Source organism: Ictalurus furcatus, chromosome 16 (genome assembly GCF_023375685.1).
Source record: "Ictalurus furcatus strain D&B chromosome 16, Billie_1.0, whole genome shotgun sequence".
Classification (NCBI taxonomy): Eukaryota; Metazoa; Chordata; class Actinopteri; order Siluriformes; family Ictaluridae; genus Ictalurus; species Ictalurus furcatus.
In genome coordinates, this window is record NC_071270.1 from 2,922,380 (window position 1) to 2,943,580 (window position 21,201).

Genomic DNA, 21,201 nt, shown 5'->3' on the forward strand with positions numbered 1-21,201 from the left:
TGATAACCTTTTGTGTAAGATAGCATCGGGCCAGGACTTCGTTTGGGATTCCACAGTACGTTACAAGTGATGTGACAGAAGTTCCATTATGGTGATCGCTTTACGATGGATGCTTATCATCAAATTTCGCACTACGCCGGGAAACCATCTCTGCCTTGATAGCTCTGTGACTTTATTGGCTTTAAAAACGATTAGGTAAAACCTGCCGGATCGATACGGGGTCTGAAGTTCGCTGCAAGCTTGGAAGAAACAAATCCACTAAAGGATCTGGATTATTCCACTAAAGGTGGTGGAGGGAGGGAGGGGGGAGAAAAGACAGCAGAAATGCACAACATGGCAGCCGTCCGTTCTGTTCTTAAATATTTATTCACACAGTATTATTCACTCGCTTATATCATTTCAAAGTATTGGATGGACGGTATAGTGTAGCACATGGCACAAACACTTTTTTGTGGGGAAACGATGGTTAAAGGTTAACAAAGGTTAAAGCACAAAACACAGTGAAGAAGCCAGACGACACTAAATAATATGAACACAGTAACCAGTGCGCATGAAAGTGATGCAATCGTAAAGTATGCGATTGATTGGATTGCTCATAATCTGGAGTTGCTTTGTTGTCCCCAAATAACTCTGTAGTCGTAAGAAAGCCAGATTTACAGTGATTCCAAACATCTACAGTATCTTCTTTTTTTTTTTTTTTTCGTTTTCTTTGTCATTTCACATTGTGATCACAAATGAACACGTACAGGGTGAAATATTCTTTTAAAAATGTTAGCACTGAGCGGTAAATGAAAACGAGAAGAAAATCAGTGGAAGGAAAAAAAAAAAAAAAGCAATAAAGTGCAGAGAGATACCACGAGCATGAACAGACAGGGGACTCGAATCTGAAACAGTCAGGCTTATTGTTCCAGATGGATGCCAGTGACAGACGAAACGATACGATTATTCACTTCAAGTCCCTTTTCCCTTCACCACAACCATAATCCCCACCCTCGAGTCCATGACGGTGCGATTTATTAAACATGCAAACAGCTTCGGGCCGCGTTCAGCCGGCTCAGCTTATGGCTTCGTGTCCTGCTTCTTCTTTTGGTACTTTCTGAAGTGCGACTGGATGGCGACAGCGGCCTTCTCCGTCTCGGGGGCGTCCAGGTCGATGTCGAAGTCGTCAGGAGGGACGTCCTTCTTGGATGCATCTGTGGACAGTTGTGTTTTTATCGTCATACATGGTTGTATTGTCATTTTGTCTATCAAACAAACAACAAACAATTTGCCAACAATCAACTTTATGATGGTAAAAATAACTTCACCCTGTCTTTGATCATTTATACCATTTATATCCTGTTACAGCACACCATATTGTGTTGTATTCCTTACATAATGTTTAACACCGTTTTACACACCGTGGTAAGTATAGGGGCAGTTGAAATGCTTGGATTGTAAATATTTGGTGTTTAATGCATTTGGGAGTTAGCGATAATCGCTCAAGGACACTAGATTCTGAGCGGAACGGTTTTTTTTAAGGTTTTAAACTCCCATCCAATAACCCGAGTCATCCGAGCGCTTCAGGTAGAATTACGTCTGAGCCCTGCTGCCAGGCTCTTATCAGCAAACACCGCACGAACGCAAGAGCCGCTCGAGCTCCACAACACGCCTCACGGGATTCATCCGATCTGATCGACCTGGCGCCTTCCACCGTGTACAGCGCCAAAATAGGATGCTCGTGGATCTCCCCATCGATCGTACCACATTTTAGCGAGGAGGCCAGTAAAAGAGATTCATGAGGACCGGGTGTCCTGGCCGTTCGGCTTGAGAATCTATCACCGAGGCTCCTAAATGAATGAGCTGCTGAGGTGAAGTATTAAGGTTCATACCGTCAGCCCCTGAGGGTTTGCTGAGTCCAGTCGGTGCTCCGGATCCTGGTCTCTGTAATCGAAAAGAGATACGAATGAACTCTCGACTGTGTACATTTTACATACAGGAAAGCTGTGGACCAACTCCAGCTGAGTGACTTGGAAAGGTTTCGACAGGACTTGAACTGCATCGTCACTGACACGAATGAACTGGCTAGGTCTTGAACCTGGTGAAGGTTTTTGAGCAGTCTGTATTGACGCTTTTGGTTAAATTTCAACAACTTTTTTAAAGTTAAATCCTGTAGCATGAGAAAATAGAAGATTAAATGTGTACATGTGAACCGAGAAATTTTTATTGGGAAATTACATCTGATCTGGATCCCTCTAATGCATGTAGCACAACACACACGTGGTGATACTAACCCTGTCTCTTTTGGCTCACATTAGCTTGTGCTGCCTTCATGGTGTCTTTCGCGAGTAATTCGCGAGTTGTAATAACGTCACGTCCCACCTTGGCACGTTCAACTTGTGAAGTGAGGAGAAAAAAAAAACCATGGACACCTCAACAACCTACATTCACACTAGCAATTTTAGTGATGAACAACAAAGCAGCAGACCAATACACAACATTTTGAATTGAAGGTTGTTGTTTGTTGTTTTTTTTGTGGGGTTTTTTTTCTTTCAATTCAGTGCAAATAAGGTATGATGCAACATCGCTACAAATCCAAACAACCGGCTTGAACGATTCTTCTGACCGATCCTATGGCGCATGGGGTCTGACATTTCATCAGCTCCCCCCTCAGAACTTTCAGTTCCTACCTGCAATTAGTTCCCATTTACTGTTTGATGCACAAATATGAAAGAAAAACTTCTAACCATGGTTTCATCTCATCCTGTACTATGACCTCTCATTAAATGTGTATAGAGCTTATGAAGAAAAATAAAGCTTGGAAAGAAGTACTAGAGATCGTGGACGCAGCTAGTACAATTAGTTTGCTTTGCGAATGAACTTGAACTCTCCTTTCTTAAAGCACTCATCAGTCCATACAGGATTTCAAAACAAGAGTTTGTATTTTCATGGAAAACTACTCCAAATTCGTTTGGCACAATATTTTAAAGTCTTGGATAGATCATTTAATCATTAAAGCCTCCTACACTACAAATGGGAACAGGTTACAGATTCACATAACACCTGATATTGCCTCAGTGCCTTTATTATTTAAAAACTGATGTGGTTTTGATGAAGAAAAAATCAAACATGATCAAACTGTATTGCTCATAACAGATAACAGAGCTTCTGTTAGCAGCTAGTTTAGACCCCAAAATGGTAGGCGCTTTTTTTTTTTTTTTTGGTAGCCTCTTGAATCCTACTTTATTTATGCAACAGCGTGTTTCACCCACTAAGCTATGAAAACATCACGGGCAGCGCTGTCACAGAGGTTCAGCTCGCCCGTGCCCTGAATAATTAATCTGACACTTTCAATGAATTTTAAACACTTCGGTGCAGCTTTGATGCTCTGCAGCTGGAGAAGCGAGAAGAAGGTAAAGAAGGAGCGTGCTCTCTCTCTCTCTTGCTCCCTCTCTTTCTATTCTCGCTCTGATAAAATACAGGAAACACCCTGCCAATTAATATACCACTTTAAAAACAAAACAAAAAATATCACTTACACTGTAGGGCTCCAGCATGCTACGAGCGATCAAAATGGTTTAGCTAGCCTAAAACTCACTGAAAATAAGTCAGCACAGATGTTTCTGAAGGTGATTGAAGAAATAAATTGAGATTGCAGATTGAATTGACACACGAAGGATAACGCAACACTGCTGTGGTTGTGTTTTTTTTTTTTTTCCTTCAGTTTTTCTGTGAATTACAGTTAACTAGCTAACACGATGCACTCTCATAGCTTATTTTATGCAGCTAGCTTGCTAGATTGTCAGCTTACCTGAGCTCGAACCCCGATCTTACAGGATAGCAAGCTCTATGGTTTAGCTACAAAAAATAAAATGGCTGCCGCTAGTTCATGATCAAACATGGAGGACAAAGTGCTGGTGCTTTTTTGTGAGCGAAGATAATAATACTAGTCGACATGAACTGAAAAGTATTTCCTTGCCTGTATTTCAGTGTTGCAATGTGACTAAAAATAGTCATCTTTATTTTACTGAGAAAAATGACTCATCCAGACAGCAAGCTATAATCGTTAGCTAGCTGGAACTAGCTGGAACGGTATGAACGTTGTGTAGGCTGCTTTGATTGTCGATCTCGCCACAAACATGCAGCACTTTTCTTATTCGAAATTTGTACATATTTGTAATAGAATATTCTGTATACACTATAATTGATTATATGACTATATTTATAACTTTTCAACATCTGCGCTATTTGTTTAAACGGCACATGTCGCCGCCTCTCTGCCTTCAGCTGATGCACTGAAGCTGGGTAATCCAAGTTCAAAGGGAACTGCCTTACCTCCGTTTTTCAGACTGCATTACAGCCATGAAATGAACTTTGTACACACACACACACACACACACACACACACACACTGTCCTGCCTCAAGCCCGAATGCAGTCAGTGGAAACACGAAACGAGTTCCAGTGTAATGCAGAGAGATCAGACTTGGCATCCATTTTGTGTTGGTGTGTTTAATTAAGCCTTTAATCAGCTTAATTTACTCAGTGTTTTCACACAGTATTTAACATGAGCACTGCTGATTAACATATGCTAGCTGTGTCCTTAAGCACGTAGCCTAGTAGGCTAACTTTCACACCTTCTTCAAAACCAAACCCTTTTCAGTGATGTAGTTGCCAAGAAGAGCAGCGTAAACTTGGGGATGAACCTGAAGCTAGTGGATAGAAAGTCCCCGTACACTTAAACAAGACCCTTAACAGCAGTGCACAAATGGAAAAACTCATTCGCTAGCCCACTGGGCGAGTAAAATCTCCAACAGGCTGCCTGTCTCATGTTTTGGCCCAGAAACTTAATGGACTAGGATTAAAAACTGGTAGCTAATGTAATATAATAACCTACGGAGATCTAGTTGGCTAGTTATCAAGGAATGAACAGGATTCTCCTTATCTTCGGTTGGTGGACATGAGCTTCCATGCTGCGCACTCTCACTTCCAGAATCAACTGGGCTGTTGGATGTTAGACGTAGTATAAATAGCAGTAATGTAGACATAAACCTCTTGTTTTGGACACCAATACACTTACACACACTTAGAACCAAGTCCCTGGTGTGTGTTTAGTGCACAAATTAAACCCTGTCCTGGTCTAAGAGATTGTTAATCATAAATTCAGCTCTGTTTAATTCAAAACGATTTTGTTTGTGCATGATGATACCTGAGATCACAGATCCTGATCTAATCACATCATCTCTATTACTACAGGGGGTAGAAGAGAAACACACCCCGCTACAGAAGCAAGGCTGCATCAGCGCCTCTCCAATCCTCGCCGCTCTCCTCCCTGTGATTGCGCACTGTACGGATCTGGATGCATAATGAACCTTGTCGTAAAGTGCACGAGAGGATTAGAGGGAAATGCGCTCCTGGGGAAATCTCGGAGGCATTTATGACTTCTCTTGAGCCTCGAACAGCCCTGCCTTCAATCCTATCTTTGTCTTCCAGATTTAAAAAAAATAATTTGCATGAGAATGTGGGAGAGAATAAAGCTGCGAACGGTCACGGCCACTTTGGTGCTCACGCTCCCCAGAGCTACCGTTTCAGAGCTCGATGCGAATCAGTGAGTTATTGCGCCGCATTAGGAAACCATTATCATCTGAGGGAAAGCGAGTCACTGCACTGTTATGAATTTTGTAATATGCGCTGGGGATCAGGGAGGACTTTCCCCGCGTGCATCAAGGCCGTTTGGGATTTTTCTCTTCACGGCAGGAGAAATCCTTATTCTTGAAGCAGAAAGCATTCCAAACACAAGTGCAGGAGGGATGCGGAGACGGACAAACGCACCATCTGTGCTCTGGAGGGAATACAAGGGAAAAGAAAACCTGAGCATAATCATGAATATTAATGAGCACAACTGTAATATGGGAAAGAGTTGCATTCAGGATATGATGCTGTATTTTAATGCAAACTTTTTCTCTTTTTTTGCACCCAGGGACCTCTCTTTAAATTTTTTATTTTTTTTTTTAAAGTAAACTAAACTCCACAAAAAATTCATGACCTTCCCACACACCGAATATATTTTTAAAAATGATCCAGTGAACACAGCCAGTGTCGACCTCCAAAAATGTTGCCGTACCGCTTTTCTAGGACACCGTAACACTAGGGGGCGCAAAATGTTGCTGAGGTTTTGCACTACTACTTTATTTCTCAAAAGACATCTTTCGCACATTATAACGCCTTTATCGGTTAAAGCTTTGGGTAAATACACGGTTAAAACCCGAATGGGGAGCCAAGTCGATCATATCTTGATTCTCAAATCTGATTGGTCGGAAGGTGTTGTATAATGTTGCTTAACTGATGCTCGATGTAAACCGATTAAAACGTGTCTATAGTGAAGATTTACTTAAGTAGACATTTATTTAACGGTTATGGAAGGAGTCTCCGGTGTCAGCGATATACAACTACTAATAAGTTTTTCAAATTCTTAAGGACAGAAGAGTTTACGTTTTCCGGTTTCTTGATAACATGACGAGCGGCGTCTTTCTTTCTTTCTTTCTTTCTTTCTTTCTTTATTTATTTGTCTTGTTAGCTTCAAGAGAAAGAAAAGAGAGGCTGGTGAGGACACGGCTGCTGAGAATGTAACTTGCTGCCTGGACAACCAGTTTCCATGACATTAAATGAAACTATAAATGGATAAAAATTGACACGTTGTTGTTCTTTTAATAAAAAGAACCGCATACCTCATCATGATTTATTCCTTACATATTTTTTCGCAGGTTTATCCAATTAACATATGCTACCAAATCTCACTATCAGTCCCTATTTGTTGGAGCAGCACACACACCCACACCTACGTGCCTATGGTGTGTTTCGCTGCAGTTCTACAGCAATCCCCCTACACACACACACACACACACGCTTTGTTACGATGAGGGAAAGCTCCCAGCTCTCTGCAGAGGAGGGGGATCTCTTCACTGCAGAAGACACTCACCTCCATGTAATCTTGCTTATCTAGGCAACCACTGAGGAATGACGGTGACTACTGCACACACACACACACACACACACACACACACACACGCACTGGCTTTCTGACACTAGGTAATCAACAGCACTGTCACCATAATGATCAACACAAATGTGATTATACAGCACTTGATGCAACCGAAGCAGCTGCACCATTAATGTAATAGGAACGGCTAAAAAGCTGACTGCAGCAGCACATTAAGAAGAACCGTGTGTGTGTGTGTGTGTGAGAGAGAGAGAGAGAGAGTGTATGGCGTGCATCCCACCGGATGGATAAGGCACGAATCGGAATGAGCCGATTGCCCACGCCGTGGCACGATCTGAGCCAAGAACGTGTGCAGGAAACACCCAGTGGAAACACAGGAGATGGATCAGAGCTGTGCACCGTGAGATATCATGTGCGCTGTTGAGAAAATATGAGTATCGCGCGCAAGAGAAAGCAAGAAATGAGATGTGGGCGGGCAGCCGGAACAGAAAGACAGACAATCCTTCAAGGATGATCACGTTAGACAAATAAGTGAATAGATCATGGCACACATCAGGTTCTCAGTTCATTAACATCCATCTTTTGAATGGAAAAATACCGAGCCAATCTAAGCTACGAAGGCCAGGAATTAAGTTTCTCAAGCTCTATCTTTGGAGTCAGTGGTAAATCCTTTCAGGGGAAAGTGCTGAAAAAATCGCTAGACGTTGCGGGAGGCATCACGGGTTATCGGGTCATTTGCGTTTCAAAACATTGTACAGGAGGAAGTCATTTGGTCATCCTATCAGTATACAAAATTTCTAGATTGTAGCTTCGGTCAGGGCATTACAAACTATTTACATTCATATTTACAAGTATCTGCAGGATAACATCATTTCTATCAAGACAAACATAGACGGGGTGAAATAACTCCTTTATTACTGTAAATATCTCAAAGAAGAAATTTGAAAACAACTGAAAACTGTGTGGGCGGGACAATGAATGGTGATCAATCATTGGCCATTGGGAACAATGGTAATCAGTTACTGGTTATCAGAACAACGTTGGTCAGCGATTGGTTGTGGGGAACAATGGTGATCAGCGATTGGTCATGAGATACAACGGTGGTCAGCGATTGGTCGTGGGGAGCAATGGTGGTCAGCAATTGGTCGTGAGATACAACGGTGGTCAGCGATTGGTCCTGGGGAACAACGGTGGTCAGCGATTGGTCCTGGGGAACATCAGCTCAAGCAAATGCAATTCAGGCAAGCTTTACACTCTGTCCGTTCTCTCAACTTGTAACCAGCAGCAGTGACATGAGCCACCTCAACAGCTCTGTAGAAAAAAGGTTCCTGTAAAAACGAGTCATAAATTTGCTAGATCTGTGAGCGGGGAAAGACCAGCAGGTCATGTTAACAAGGAGTACAGAGTTAAAGCATTCATCAGCACAAAGCAGCAGTGGGTGGAGGAGAAAAGCCCCATCATCAGATTCGCATCAAGCTCCAGCAATCACCGAGCACTTTATTGCTAATTCAGAAATGGAGCTGGCGCAAAAGCAGGACAAGCTGCCAAAACAACCCGTTATACATCTTTTATATGACCCGACACTTTCAGTGCTTCGCAAGCAGCCTCGGTTTTATCTCCAAAGCCGAATGAACGGAATGTTCGTCCCGTTGCTAATGGCGCGAATCGGGTAATGTTGATAATATTAAATAAAAGCTACGAGCAAAACTGGTATTCCACAAATGGTCCACATTAGCAATAATTCCCTGAGGTTTCCTCTGAGCAAGAGTGCGTTGCATACGTGGTGTGCATGTCGGCAAAATGGGTGTGAACCACAGAATAGATACAGAGCCACTGCTCCAGCGGCACGTACTCAATAGTAAGTGCCCCCTGTAGACTAGCATGGATTTTCATTTATCCGTCTCCAGCAATATGTAACTTATCTTTACGCTACAGCAATCAAGCTTATTTGTTGCTTCCAAATGCATTTTTTTTTTTTCGTTTCTCATTTTTAAAAAACCCACCCCACCAAACCCCCCCCATTTTTTCCAAAACGGTTCCAACTGCATGCTCAAAACAAATATCAACACAGTGGGCAGCTCTGACACCTATCACACTTTTCCACATAGTTTATTAGAATATATTAATAAAAATATACTTTTTTTTTATTTTATTTGATCTCATAATAGTCACTCAGCATTGTTAACAGTAACTGTAACTATCATAGACAATGAAATTTGACAATAAATTAGCACATATCAGTATCTTTAATCTAAATGCATCTGGGTCCGTAATATGCATATCTATGGTCAGGACATGGCCTGGATTTCCTAACGCAGCGAACTTCACATTTCCCACGTTCCCTCGCCTAAAAAAACAAATGGCAGGAAAATCAAAGCAGAGAAAAGAATTGTTTTTTGTTTTTTTTTAAAAAAGAGAGCTAGAGAGAGAGAAGTGGCGAATCGTGTTGATGTGAGTCAGTAATTGCTGAAAATAATGAGCTCTTCCTGGAGTTGGAGTGCAAGATGGGATTGCAAAAAGGGACCTCCACTTTCTCCCGAAGGAACGCCAGTATGTTCACACTCTGTCTCCTCCATATGTTCCTCTAACACCAGAACCTTATTTTACAAACCGCACCGTTCAGGATCCCGACTGTACGGTTTTATGACCATCGTAAAGCTGCAATACAAAGGCTTAAAGCGCGACATGGACCGATTTTAATACGTTAAAAAACCTCAGATGCTATTTTTCCACACGGAAATACTGAAACTCCATCGGTACGAGGTACGAGCGGTAGGACGGCGCTCAGCACAGATAAGCAGCCAGAACTAACAACAGTGGGGGGGAAAAAAAAGACAGCAAATTCAAGTTTCTGTAATTATGTTCTACACAGTGTTCACAGATAACTGGTAACTTCAGCTGATTGATGATAAAACCGAGCCTGTGCCATCATTCCAGCCCTCCAGCTACTCAATCACACTGTGTGTATCCTGTTTCACATTCTCTCACACACGCAGCGTTAGCAGTGTGAGCTCGGAGCGCCCAAGCTTGTAGCCCTGCCGTCCTTTCCTGCTGTCACGCCGACTCTGCTATCTAACGCTAGCTAAATATTAACCGTAAGCATTATAAAACTATTAACAACACCTCTGAGTGTGTACACCTTGTACTGTTTTCCATCAATAAATGATTAGCATGACCTGAAAAATGAAGCAAAACACAGTCCCAAGTCTTTAACACCTTTTAAAATACTGCTTTCTCGAAGTGAAGATTTTTGGGCTCATTCCAAGCAGCTTTATTCACTTATCGGAATATGAGGGGTTTTTTTTATTAACAGATTTTTATAAAGCAAATGTAAGTTTATTACGCCTATTTATAGATATTTTAACTCATTTAAAGCTTGAAATTGGCTTATTAATTTTTCTTCTTTGTAGAAACCAATGCTTGAAAGAAACAAAATGGTTTGCCAATGGAACAGGACCATTTAATACTATATATTAGTAGTAGTAGGAGGAGGAGGAGGAGGAGGAGTTAACATCTATTAACATTTAGTATTATATAGTTATTATAATCTCATAATGAGATATGTTAGATTAATTCACTATTCAAGATGTTTTCCCTTGCTAGCATATTATTTTTAGCTGTTTAAAAATAAATAAATAAATAAATAACTATTCAAATCTTCAAAATGGATGCCCCAAAACGCATTCCAGCACTTCCTTGTGATTTTCATCCAAAGTGAAGAAATTGGATGAATAACTTTATAGCTTCTGAACACACATTTCCGACACTATTTTGGGTCGTTCAGGCAGCTTGTGTGCTCCAGAGGGGTTCCCTGCTGCACGCGATGTCTATTAACAATTTAAAACGGAGACGCTCGACTAGGCCACGGATGACTGCAGCAAGAAAAAAGAAAAGAAAAAAAAAACGGACCTCCTGTTCGCATAAAGGCAAAGCGGCGTGTTTTCGAAGCTGAACAGATGGCGTGAATTAATGGAAGGAACCAGTTCGAAAATGGAAACGATCATCCCTTACAGCGAGTGAGTGATGGCTCAGAGCTGAAACACTGCCACACACTTTTATCTGGACCACACACTGATGCGGAGAGACATCATCCATCCGTATTTGGTTGGGAGACCGTGTCCCAGGCACCAAAACTCCCAGCAGGGAGAACTAAAATGGTGCGGTTATTGGGAAATAATCAACTTTGGGGTTGAATGATGAATGCCTCTTGGTCGCACCACTACGTCATTGATTATTTCCCCATGACAGCAGGTGTTTTTTTTTTTTTGTTTTGTTTTTTTTTTTTTTTAAGTTCCTTAATCAATACGTGCGTTATTCGCCCAACTCATTTTTAGAATTTGTTCGAAAGCATAGTGCATAGTTATGAGCGTGAGGAAGTTCAAGGGGTTGGGTGATACATCCAAATGGCATGTTCTAGTGTTAATAGTAACGATTTTACACGCGCTGGAACGACGTGATTTATTAGATGTAGGGTAAAACTGCACCGTCAGCATCTGCTAGGACACTAATTAATCGACCACGTCACTCGACTAACGCTCTGAGAACCGGACACCCCCCTCTCTCAATACTGCTTCAGAAAGTTCGTTTCACCATCAATACATTTCAACGTGACTGACCGTACTGCTTGGTCAGACGTACTGTACACGCACATAGTTACTCTTCCAGGTGGATTCCTTGGTTCAGCATTTTCCCGAAAGACTTGAATCATCATGTCACGGCAGCTCAGCAGTAACTCTTCCTCTCCCATGCATCACCGAAAGCCGATAATCAAACGATCCTCTTTCACCGCCTCCGGTGATTTAATGTGCACAGAATGTACAGTATATCAGGCTTGGCGTCCAAATTTCACAACTCCTAAATGCTACATTTGGACTCGGTCCAGTTAGTCACCACGGAAGCGCAGGAAAATGCCTCGTTATTACGTACAAGCATCTTGTTAGTCTTATCACTCCAGTACGAGAAAACCCTTTTTTTTTTTTTTTTTTTGGTAATTATGTGAAAGTACCTCGTTACTACAGGAAACGGTCTCGCTACTACGCAAAAAAAAAAACAAAACAAAAAAACATTACTACGACAAAAAGCATCTCATGCTTTCTTACATCTGCCTGTCGTTACTAAAAGAAAACATCTCATTATCACGAGAAAACCATCTTGTTACTACAAGAAAAACTCTAATTACTGTGAGAAAACTGGAATCTGGTTATTACAAGAAAAGCATCTCCTTACTATAAGAAAACATCTTGTAACTATGATAACAGAACCTTGTTTCTGCATAAAGCATAGTTTTCTCATAATAACAAGATATTTCCTTAAGTAAGTGCAAATAACAATAAATAAATAAATAAATAAATAAATAAATAAATAAATAAAACTTGGCTTGGGCAAATTCCAACAAATCTGCTGAAGTTTGAGTAAACTAAAATATTAGCTGCTGTAAAATGCAGCCAGTGCAGGTGAGTGGTTTTTTTTTGGGGGGGGGGGGTTTGTGCTACCTCATCTTCCCAACCTTAAAAAAATGCTAAGCTAAATGCTACGCCTCTAAAGGTTTATCGGTTATCAAACGAGTCAGCAAAGCAAAGCCGGCTAAATGCTGGATTGTCAGCTTTTTTTTTGTGTGTTTTTTTTTTAAAGAGCTCCGTGTAGAACGATGAGGGCGGCACTGCAGTGTCCTGTTTGTCCTGTTCACCTCCAACCCATTCATGTGTGAATTCTCCCAAAGTCAATAGAAAAAGTGCAACGCTTAGACCGAGAGAAACGACACAAAACAAACACTTACACGACCTTGGTGAAGCAGAACGGATCGAAGCTGTCTTTGTATTTTTGGCTAGCTTGCGTGTTCAGCCATTATTCTGCGGCTTTTTTTTTTTTTTTTTTTTAGCTGAGAGCTGAAAGCTAATCTCTGTTTGAGAGAAACACCAGCTCTTCTCTTTTTTTTCCTCCCATGAGACTCGTTCTACATAAAAAGATGGAGAATGAATAAACCAAGCTTTAAGTAGCATTGGAAATTTCTTATCTCTAGTGACAGACGTAGCTAACACGAACTCACACTTTCTGGAAAGTTGCATCACGAGTGTGTTAAGCCACGTGTAAATATTTCCATGTGTCTTCACGTCACTAAGGATAAACATCGGTGATAAGGACGTTACGACATAGTTGGCTGCTTAAATTACAGAACTGAAGTGAACGGGAATGTCATCTGGATAAGTCGTAATAATTAATAGTGGTATGGCCTTAAAGGAATACTCCGAGATTTAAAGGAATACTCCGATATTTATAATAGATATCTAAGGGCAGTTGTGGAATTCCATCAATAAGTGTTCATGCAAATGCATATTTTTGTAGCTCGGTCATTAAGTCAAACTTATTCGTTTGCACTAAATGTGTATCAAAGTTATGCTTTGCGAAAAACGGACGAGTTGCTCCAAATCACGCCACGGATAGAGTCTAGGGTTAATTTGTGGGTGGGGCTTATAATCGCATAATTGCGTTCATATCGAAGAATTTCTTTCTGTATGAAGTCACATGGTTCAATTGCACAGTGTCGCTTCCATACGTCACTTTAGTGCACTAAGGTTTGCGAAATTGAAGGCACTAGGTTCATATGTTTTTTTTTTTGTTTGTTTTTTTTTTCATTTTCTTTTCCTTTTGAACCAACATTGAAGCGCCAAAGAACAGATGGCGGGGCCGAGCACGGATAGCTTTCGCACCTGACGCTGTGGTTCAGTCGAGGAGCCAGAGGATTTCTGGACTGATCCTGGGCTCGAAAAAAAAAAAAAAGACCAAGTCCAGGAGGAAAAAAAAACTAAACACAAGACTATAGATTCACTGCTTCCTGCCTGTTCTACTATACAGTCCCTCCAGGATTTGGGGATTTTGTGATTACAGAAATTCACGCAAAATCAATCAAATTCCGCAATATTTGGACGAGCTTGCGATTTCTTTATTTCTTTATTTATTAATAATTTCTTTTTTTCAAATGATTTCTCCGCAGATTTGGGCCAAGGCACGTCATCACAACGTCATCACAACGCATTCAGTCAAAACCCGACAAACCTCACTGCGAAAGACCGCGCGAAAACAATTTCGTGCAGTTGCGATTTCGCCAATCCAACTAAATTTTGGGCCGCAACAATCACAAAAACACTCCTGCAAAATCCTGTCCAAACTGAGTATGGTCTCTATTGTGGTAAACCGACTCACGGTCGGTTTAGGTGAGTCACTTTCACATTTTTGTATGTGATGTGTATTAAAATTGGAATAATATTTAACCTAGATAATGGCATTATCCCTTCACATCATAATGCGTTTCTGATATTTTTGTAAGCACTTCATTAATCACAGAAAGTTGCACCATACTGTTAGAGTAGTTGCTTGATTTTGTTATTTTCCTCGTCCTCGCTTTTAGACCGCGCTGCTTGTAGTCCCTGTTGTCCGACTGCAACGGTTGAAGTTTGGGATTCTATTTATTTTGACATGTTTTGAACATTTATTAGCGGAGTTCAACACCTTCCCTTCTATTATAACTCGGTTTAAATGGTTTCTTGTCTTTTTCTTAATTTCTCATTCGTCTGTGGTAATAATACATGGTGCAGATGTAGCTGAATAGAGATGTGTTTTTTAGAAATGGTGGCGTACTGTATATCTTTAATGCGGTGAAGAAGCTGGATAAGGACGGGCAGGAACTCAATCGATTCCCACAGGAAATTGGAGCGAATGAGCGAATTGCATTACAGCAGTTGTAATACTAATCCAAGCGAAGCTAACGATACAAAAACGTGTTGCCGCGGATATTTCGCAGCTCTCAGCTACTCCGGATCGCTCGTCAGTGCAGGACGACACGCTCGTGTTTTTCCTGTGGAAACCTTCACGTTCTCGGGTGGAAAGACCTTCTCTTTCTTCTTCCACTCATCCCTCATCATCACACGCCTCTCCTCTTTACTCGCATCCGTCACGGTTTCTTGTCGTACAGTGAGCGCAGCTTTTAATATTAAAGACGATTTCTGAGAAATCTCGGCTCACTGCTGGAGGATTTCAGATTTTGGAGACGAGAGAGAAGTATGAGTCACCGAGCTCATTCGTTCTAGGAATAAAGCTGATGCGCACCAGACGAGATTGGTCCAAAGAGTTTACTCTGAAATGTGCTTTTTCTGTAAATGTGGACGGATATTACATAAACACAGGTTTTGAGTCATCAAACCGGATTTCTATATTAGACCACTAGCCAAAGCCTTGTTTAATTTTCTTCCCTTGGGCGGGTATGATAACAGAACGAACCAAAATATCACTGTTTTCGGTGTGACGTTAAAGAAATGGAAACTTAATAATGCGACTCGTTTATCAAGATGGAGAATTTTATCAAGGAGAATCACTGATGGGAACCTCGACTGATCGGCATCAAATCGTCTAATTGGCGATGAGTTACTGCTAACTTATTCATGTATTTATTTTTTTTTACACACACACTGATTTTATAAACATTTTGCGACACACGGTCATTAATTACGATGCATAAAACTAGCCATCGGATTATGACGAAAGTAATGGCGCCATATAAACGGCGGAAGAGTTAGTGTGTCTGCGGTAGTGCTGCAATGGCTGAGCTGCTTTATTGGAATATTTTAGCATTTGTCATTTTGTCATATATTGGGCGTCACTAAATAACTTGCTTGGTAATTTATCAACATATGAAACATTTTTTTTTAAATCCGGCAGGATTTTTTTTTAGTTTCTTAACACAGAACTTTACTACAAGATCGATAAGCAAGGCCTATTGATTAGCATCACTCTTTTTTTTAGATTTCCCATCGTATCGATACTTTGTCCTACTTCTCGACTGAGAAGTGAACTCAAAGCTGCTTCAACCCACGCTGTTTAGCACTAATTGACTTTACTCTCTGCAAGCGGGCCTCATTTCTCTCCTTTCAGGCTCATGAAAGTTGTCAGACGCCGCCTCTCTGAGCCACAATTGAATTCCTCTCGGTTTTAATCTGCTGATTAGGATTTGCAACGTCGAGAGAATCCAAGTCGGCCCTGACGGTCTTTCATCCTGACGGAGCGGGCTCTCTGCTAATTGGCGCAGTCCGATCTGATAGCGAAGGATGGGTAGGATGAAACCGTTTCCTGCTGATTACTGATATAAGAATTGACGAGCAGCTCGATATACTCTATGGGATAGATGAGGAACTGCATTATCGCTAAGGAACCGAGTCGAACAGACAGAAAATCTCCGTTAGTGTTCATGGAAGTGTTCCGGCGTTCACGGCTATATTGAAACAGACAGCAGCGCCTTGAGTCATGCTACTGTCACGTTCCTATACGACTCCCATACTCGCATATTTTCTCTTCATTCATGCAGAAGCAACAAGACTACTGGACCATAATGCACCAAAGCTACATGTCAGGTTGGATTATGTCCAGTGTTTTCACAGGGAGGTCTTGCATGTCTCCGTCCAGTTCAGTAGGACACTTAGCGCTGAAAGAATCTCGAAATGTCCAAAAATCGATCCAACAGACTATATCATGTATACGCTTTTCATCCGAAGCCAATCCAGTAGAAATACTCCAGTAATTTTACATACCATCATCAAGCCTTCGGGAATAGTTTCACAGTTTAAGTGTGGCTGTCAACTTCGAAATGAGAAAGCACGCTGAAGGATGCCGAGAGGCGTCCGAAAAGAGACATACGAGCGAGGCAAACATAGAGCTGAGCAGCTAAACGCCCTGCTCAAGGGCCCAACAGTGGCACTCTGGCAATCTAGAGTTTGCTAGCAAAGCTCTTTAACCACTGCGCTAGTGCTTCTGTAACCAGTGTTTACACTGTACCATGTTCACTCCGTGAACGTTTCTAGTCGCTGTGGAGCAGCGGACAGGAAGTTTAATGACAGGGTTGCCAGGGTCGTGATTTTTACGTCATATTGGCCTAGCTTAAAAATACTCCGCGACCACAAAGATTGTGTTTCATAGCAAACAACTGGAATTAAATCTAATACATTTCTGCAAACAAAAAACGAAGGTAAGCGCATTGTGTCTACGATGAACGAATTGTAAGATATACATTGCACAGGGATTGGAAAAGGAAAAGGGGGATTATGGAGTGGATAACGTCTGTTCATTAGAAATGCGTGCGCACCATGGTCACACCAGGGTCCAGGGATGAGAAAAAGAAGAACGTTTCAGGTCATCTGTGTGGTTTTTCAGATGTAGTTGGAAGGGTTTTTTTTTTTTGCTGATACCTGGCAACCCTGGTTAATGATATAAGCTCTTCAGGAAACTGATCGTAGCCTATAGCATGAGTCAACTGTGATAGCCTCTCAACTTCATTATATTTCTCATTATTAATGTCGTTCTGCCCTATGCTATAATTACATGTATGTATTCTACAAGAGATCCAATTAATAAAGGAGCAACTTGAAGGTTAAAAGGTTAAAGAGCTCACCAGTGTGAGCTCTTCAAGTGTGGCAGTCCTGGGTTTTTACCGAAGCCACTGAACCACCATTAGCTCTATCAGACCCATCCAGAAAAGAGATATTACGACGCAAAGTGTTTGCTTTTTTCTTCCTGCATCCGTCTGGCCCTCCCCTCCACCATCCAGCAAGGGCTTAACATTCAACCAACTGGGAATTCCACCGAACCTGCCAGCGATGCAGTGCACAAACCTCACGATATGGATTGGTGGAAAATCAAGTAAAACACATCGATGAAGCACCATTACACATTCTCTTTTGGCTCTTTTATACTCTGAACGTGCTAATGGAATGGTGCTTCTATAGAAAATAGTGTATTTTAAGAATTGATAAAGGCGTGTGTGAGCATGGTGTCTACAGAACAGCACGAATCACAAACATTCAGCGCAAGAACATCTGAGCGCACAATCCGACAAGTGTTTTCTTTTTTTTTTTTCCTCCTCTAGACACAAACAGGTCCAAGGAATCGACTCATTTTATATTGCGTCTTTGCTTGTGTGAGTTATGAGATTTATAATTCAGTGCATTTGTGCTTTTGGCCCTTGAGAAATGGTGCAGTTGTAATGAGTTTGTACATCTCCATCATGCCAGGATTGCTACATGTGCTCTTTTTCTGCATAGAGGAGTCATTAGCGCTTGTTCTCCTCGTCGTACAGTTTGCACCACTGAGCAGCTTAACAGCCCCCCTCCCCCACCCCCCCTCCTCTCTCTCTCTCTCTCACATATCATTTGACTAATGACTCTGCTGCTTGTCATTCACCCCTGGACGACCGCCTCTATAGCCTTCACATGATGTTGCTGCTTCATTTCAGATGCACTACAACAGGCTTAATCCCTGATTAAATCTCATTTCTAAATCTCACATCTGTTGTGTTTTTTTTTTTGTTGTTGTTTTTGTTTTTTTTAAACAAATATAACCAAAACACTGTGTTATGGTGAATATTTCAACTGTGATGTGCTTTGTGATGTATTAAACCCCTCTGGTAAATTCTTCCTTCATAATTAAAGAACGGTCTCAATCATTTAGACTAATACGATTCGTCTCTGCTGGATCATATCAACGGCGTGATTTCACACAAACACAATCTTGCTGTCATTGTAAGGAAACTTCCACGGTCATGAATATTAATGCGGCTAATTAACGCTGTGCTACGCCTAAATCTAACTCTGAACTTCACCTGAGTAGCTGAAAGGAAATCCTTCTGCTCTTTAAGTGAAGGCAAATGTCCCCACAGGGATAAAACTGTTAGATATTCCTAGCCTTTTGGGGGACTTTTGGGGGTCCTCAATGTGCACACACACACACACACACACACACGAAACATTAGAGATCATGATATAAACACAATAAAACCCCATTCTCATATTTCATTACTGCAAAATGTTTTTTGGTTTTTTGGTTTTTTGAAATGTTTTTTAAAGATCACAAATAAATGAACAAATGCATAAATGTCACACTAACTCCTGTAGCACTGATTTGGTTCCACACCCACCCACAAGTTTGCCACAAAGACCCAGTGACATCTCTCACATCTGGATGCTTTTTTTGCGGTAACAATTCCCAGTTTGCGAGGTTGAGTCCCCTTGAAACCGCACGATGCATTTCCAACATCTTTATTATTATTATTATTATTATTATTATTATTATTATTATTATTATACAATACCTCCACATTTTGGAAATTGCCAAAACAAAAAAAAAACAATGCATAAACAACGACATGAGAATTAAAAAGTGAGTGATTTTAATTCGGTCAAATGCGCGCGCGCTGCCTTCCAAACGCCTCGGGCAGAGCACGCGCACGGATGAGATCGGATTTAAAAAGAAACATAGTATGCATTCCAAATATTTACACTATTCACACCTTTTAAGCCTGTAAATCCCCGCACAAGAATACATGCACGGTTTTCTTTGCAGTCCGTTTTTCACTTCATACTTCACTAAGACTTTTTTTTTTCTTTTGTACTGTAGCAACTCAAGCATTGCATTGTCACGCGCCACATTACGGCATGCATTAGACTTCAGGAAAAGCAGACGGAGATGTGGGAAATCTCACCTCACTCATGGTGTAAAGATGATGAACGGACAGAGGGGGGGGAGGGATACGACGATTCCGATTCCGATTCCGCGCGCGCGCTATACCTCGGCACCAGTGACGCAGTCGTGGAGTCCGCGCGACGCCGCGCGCCAACGCTGTATTTATAGAGGAAGCCCCTCGCGCGTGGAGGGGCATCACGGTTTGCGCTCAACCAATCACATTCAGCGTGTGTGGTGTGAGGTGGGTTTTTTTCACTCCCCCTAATGTGATTTTAAAAGCAATAAGAATAAGATCTAGAGTCTTACAGAAGCAGTTATATAGGATAAGTGTAATAACTAGACATTGCTTTAAAAATAAAATAAAATAAAAATTACATTCAAGGAATAGGCTATTCGTTTTGACTGTTGCAGTGACCGGTTGGGAGTACACCCTGGATGATAAACCAGTCCATCGTGCTGGCACACAGACATTGTCCACCAACTGGCATGTTTTATACCCAGAGAGAACATGTGAAGATTCACACAGAAAATCCCAAGCTCAGGATCAAACCCAACACCCTGGAGCTATCACTTGGCAAGGCTTAACGCTGTGTGCCATCATGGCACCCATTAAAGGAATGATTCGACTAAATCTGAAATGTACGCCTGTGTGCCCTGCTTCTCCCAGATATAATCCATTAAGCAAAATATGCTTGGTTGGAGTGGTAGTTCAGACAAAACAGGTTCATACTTTAGGCCACGCCTCCTACCTGGTGCAAAGAAACTGGCATCAGAATGGATGTACGACTCAGGTACTGAGCAACTCAGTACTAGTGGTTGGTATGCAACAGTTTTACACTGTAAGATTTTCGGCCCAATTTCACTCTCGTAGACAACAATCACACATCGTAAAAGAATTCTTTGGTCGCGAGTTGAGATCGGAGCTCTTACAATGTGGCGGTTTAGTGCCAAGTTCTGACAGTGTCAGAAAATTTTCATAGATATGTGAGCACTGCTGCGATGCTCATCTAAAACCTACCAATAGGAGGATGGCATAGGATGATGCCAAACTCGCGGTACGGTGTCAGATATGTGAGTTGTGAGGGCAAAATGTAAACAAAACATGCTAACGAATAGAAAAAAAAATATCCGTATTACCTCAGGATCATTTTTTAAAGTGTGTGTTATTTATTTATTATTATTATTATTATTATTATTATTATTATTATTATTATTTTCTGATTATGATTCTGTTGATTTCTGGATCATGCCGTATGCTGACCTAAGCAGGGAATATTAATCTTCTTTAATCACGGGTCTACCGTCAGAGGGTCTTCATAAAATAATCAGTCGTGGAGAACGCTCATTAGAACGCAGTCTGTTATAGAATTCAGTCATGATTTTATTTATCTCGTACAATAATCACTGTCTAAACCTGGATTTGGATATGCAGGTAGAACGATGCTAAACTGGTAGCTGAAAACAACAATATTTAATGTTAGCCATCAAAGCTCTAGGGAAAAACTAAATACATCAGCGATGTCACGCCTGATCCATTACATTTGGCGTTTTCTTCACCAAACTATCTCATTTAATTAAAAGCAACACTCGCTGCTCCAAACTCTGCAGTGACTCAGCATTCGGCCTGATGCTTATTTATCCCTTGAATTTTGGGGGTATTTTGTTTACTAAGGCAAGAAATAGCAATTAAAAAACAAATCAGCAAACAAAACGGTCCTCCAT

The 21,201-nt window shown here is 41.2% G+C and overlaps 1 protein-coding gene across 1 annotated transcript; it reads right to left on the reverse strand.

Moving 5' to 3' along the window:
* Positions 1-297: 297 nt before the first annotated feature.
* pcp4a (Purkinje cell protein 4a) lies at positions 298-20,536 on the reverse strand. The gene is made up of 3 exons (XM_053645730.1): positions 19,499-20,536; positions 1,872-1,923; positions 298-1,193 (listed from the first exon to the last, which is right to left on the reverse strand). Exons 1-3 carry the CDS (start codon positions 19,673-19,675, stop codon positions 1,060-1,062), a joined length of 363 nt encoding a protein of 120 aa, XP_053501705.1. The 5' UTR covers positions 19,676-20,536; the 3' UTR covers positions 298-1,059.
* Positions 20,537-21,201: the final 665 nt, after the last annotated feature.

Bases quoted from the DNA above. Each gene is read 5' to 3' on its own strand.
- pcp4a (XM_053645730.1), bottom strand. From the start codon at position 19,675: ATGCCCCTCCACGCGCGAGGGGCTTCCTCTATAAATACAGCGTTGGCG. The intron at 1,924-19,498 runs GTGAGATTTCCC...TTTCGATTACAG, and splicing joins ATCTTTACACCATGAGTGAG to AGACCAGGATCCGGAGCACC. The intron at 1,194-1,871 runs GTATGAACCTTA...AACTGTCCACAG, and splicing joins CAAACCCTCAGGGGCTGACG to ATGCATCCAAGAAGGACGTC.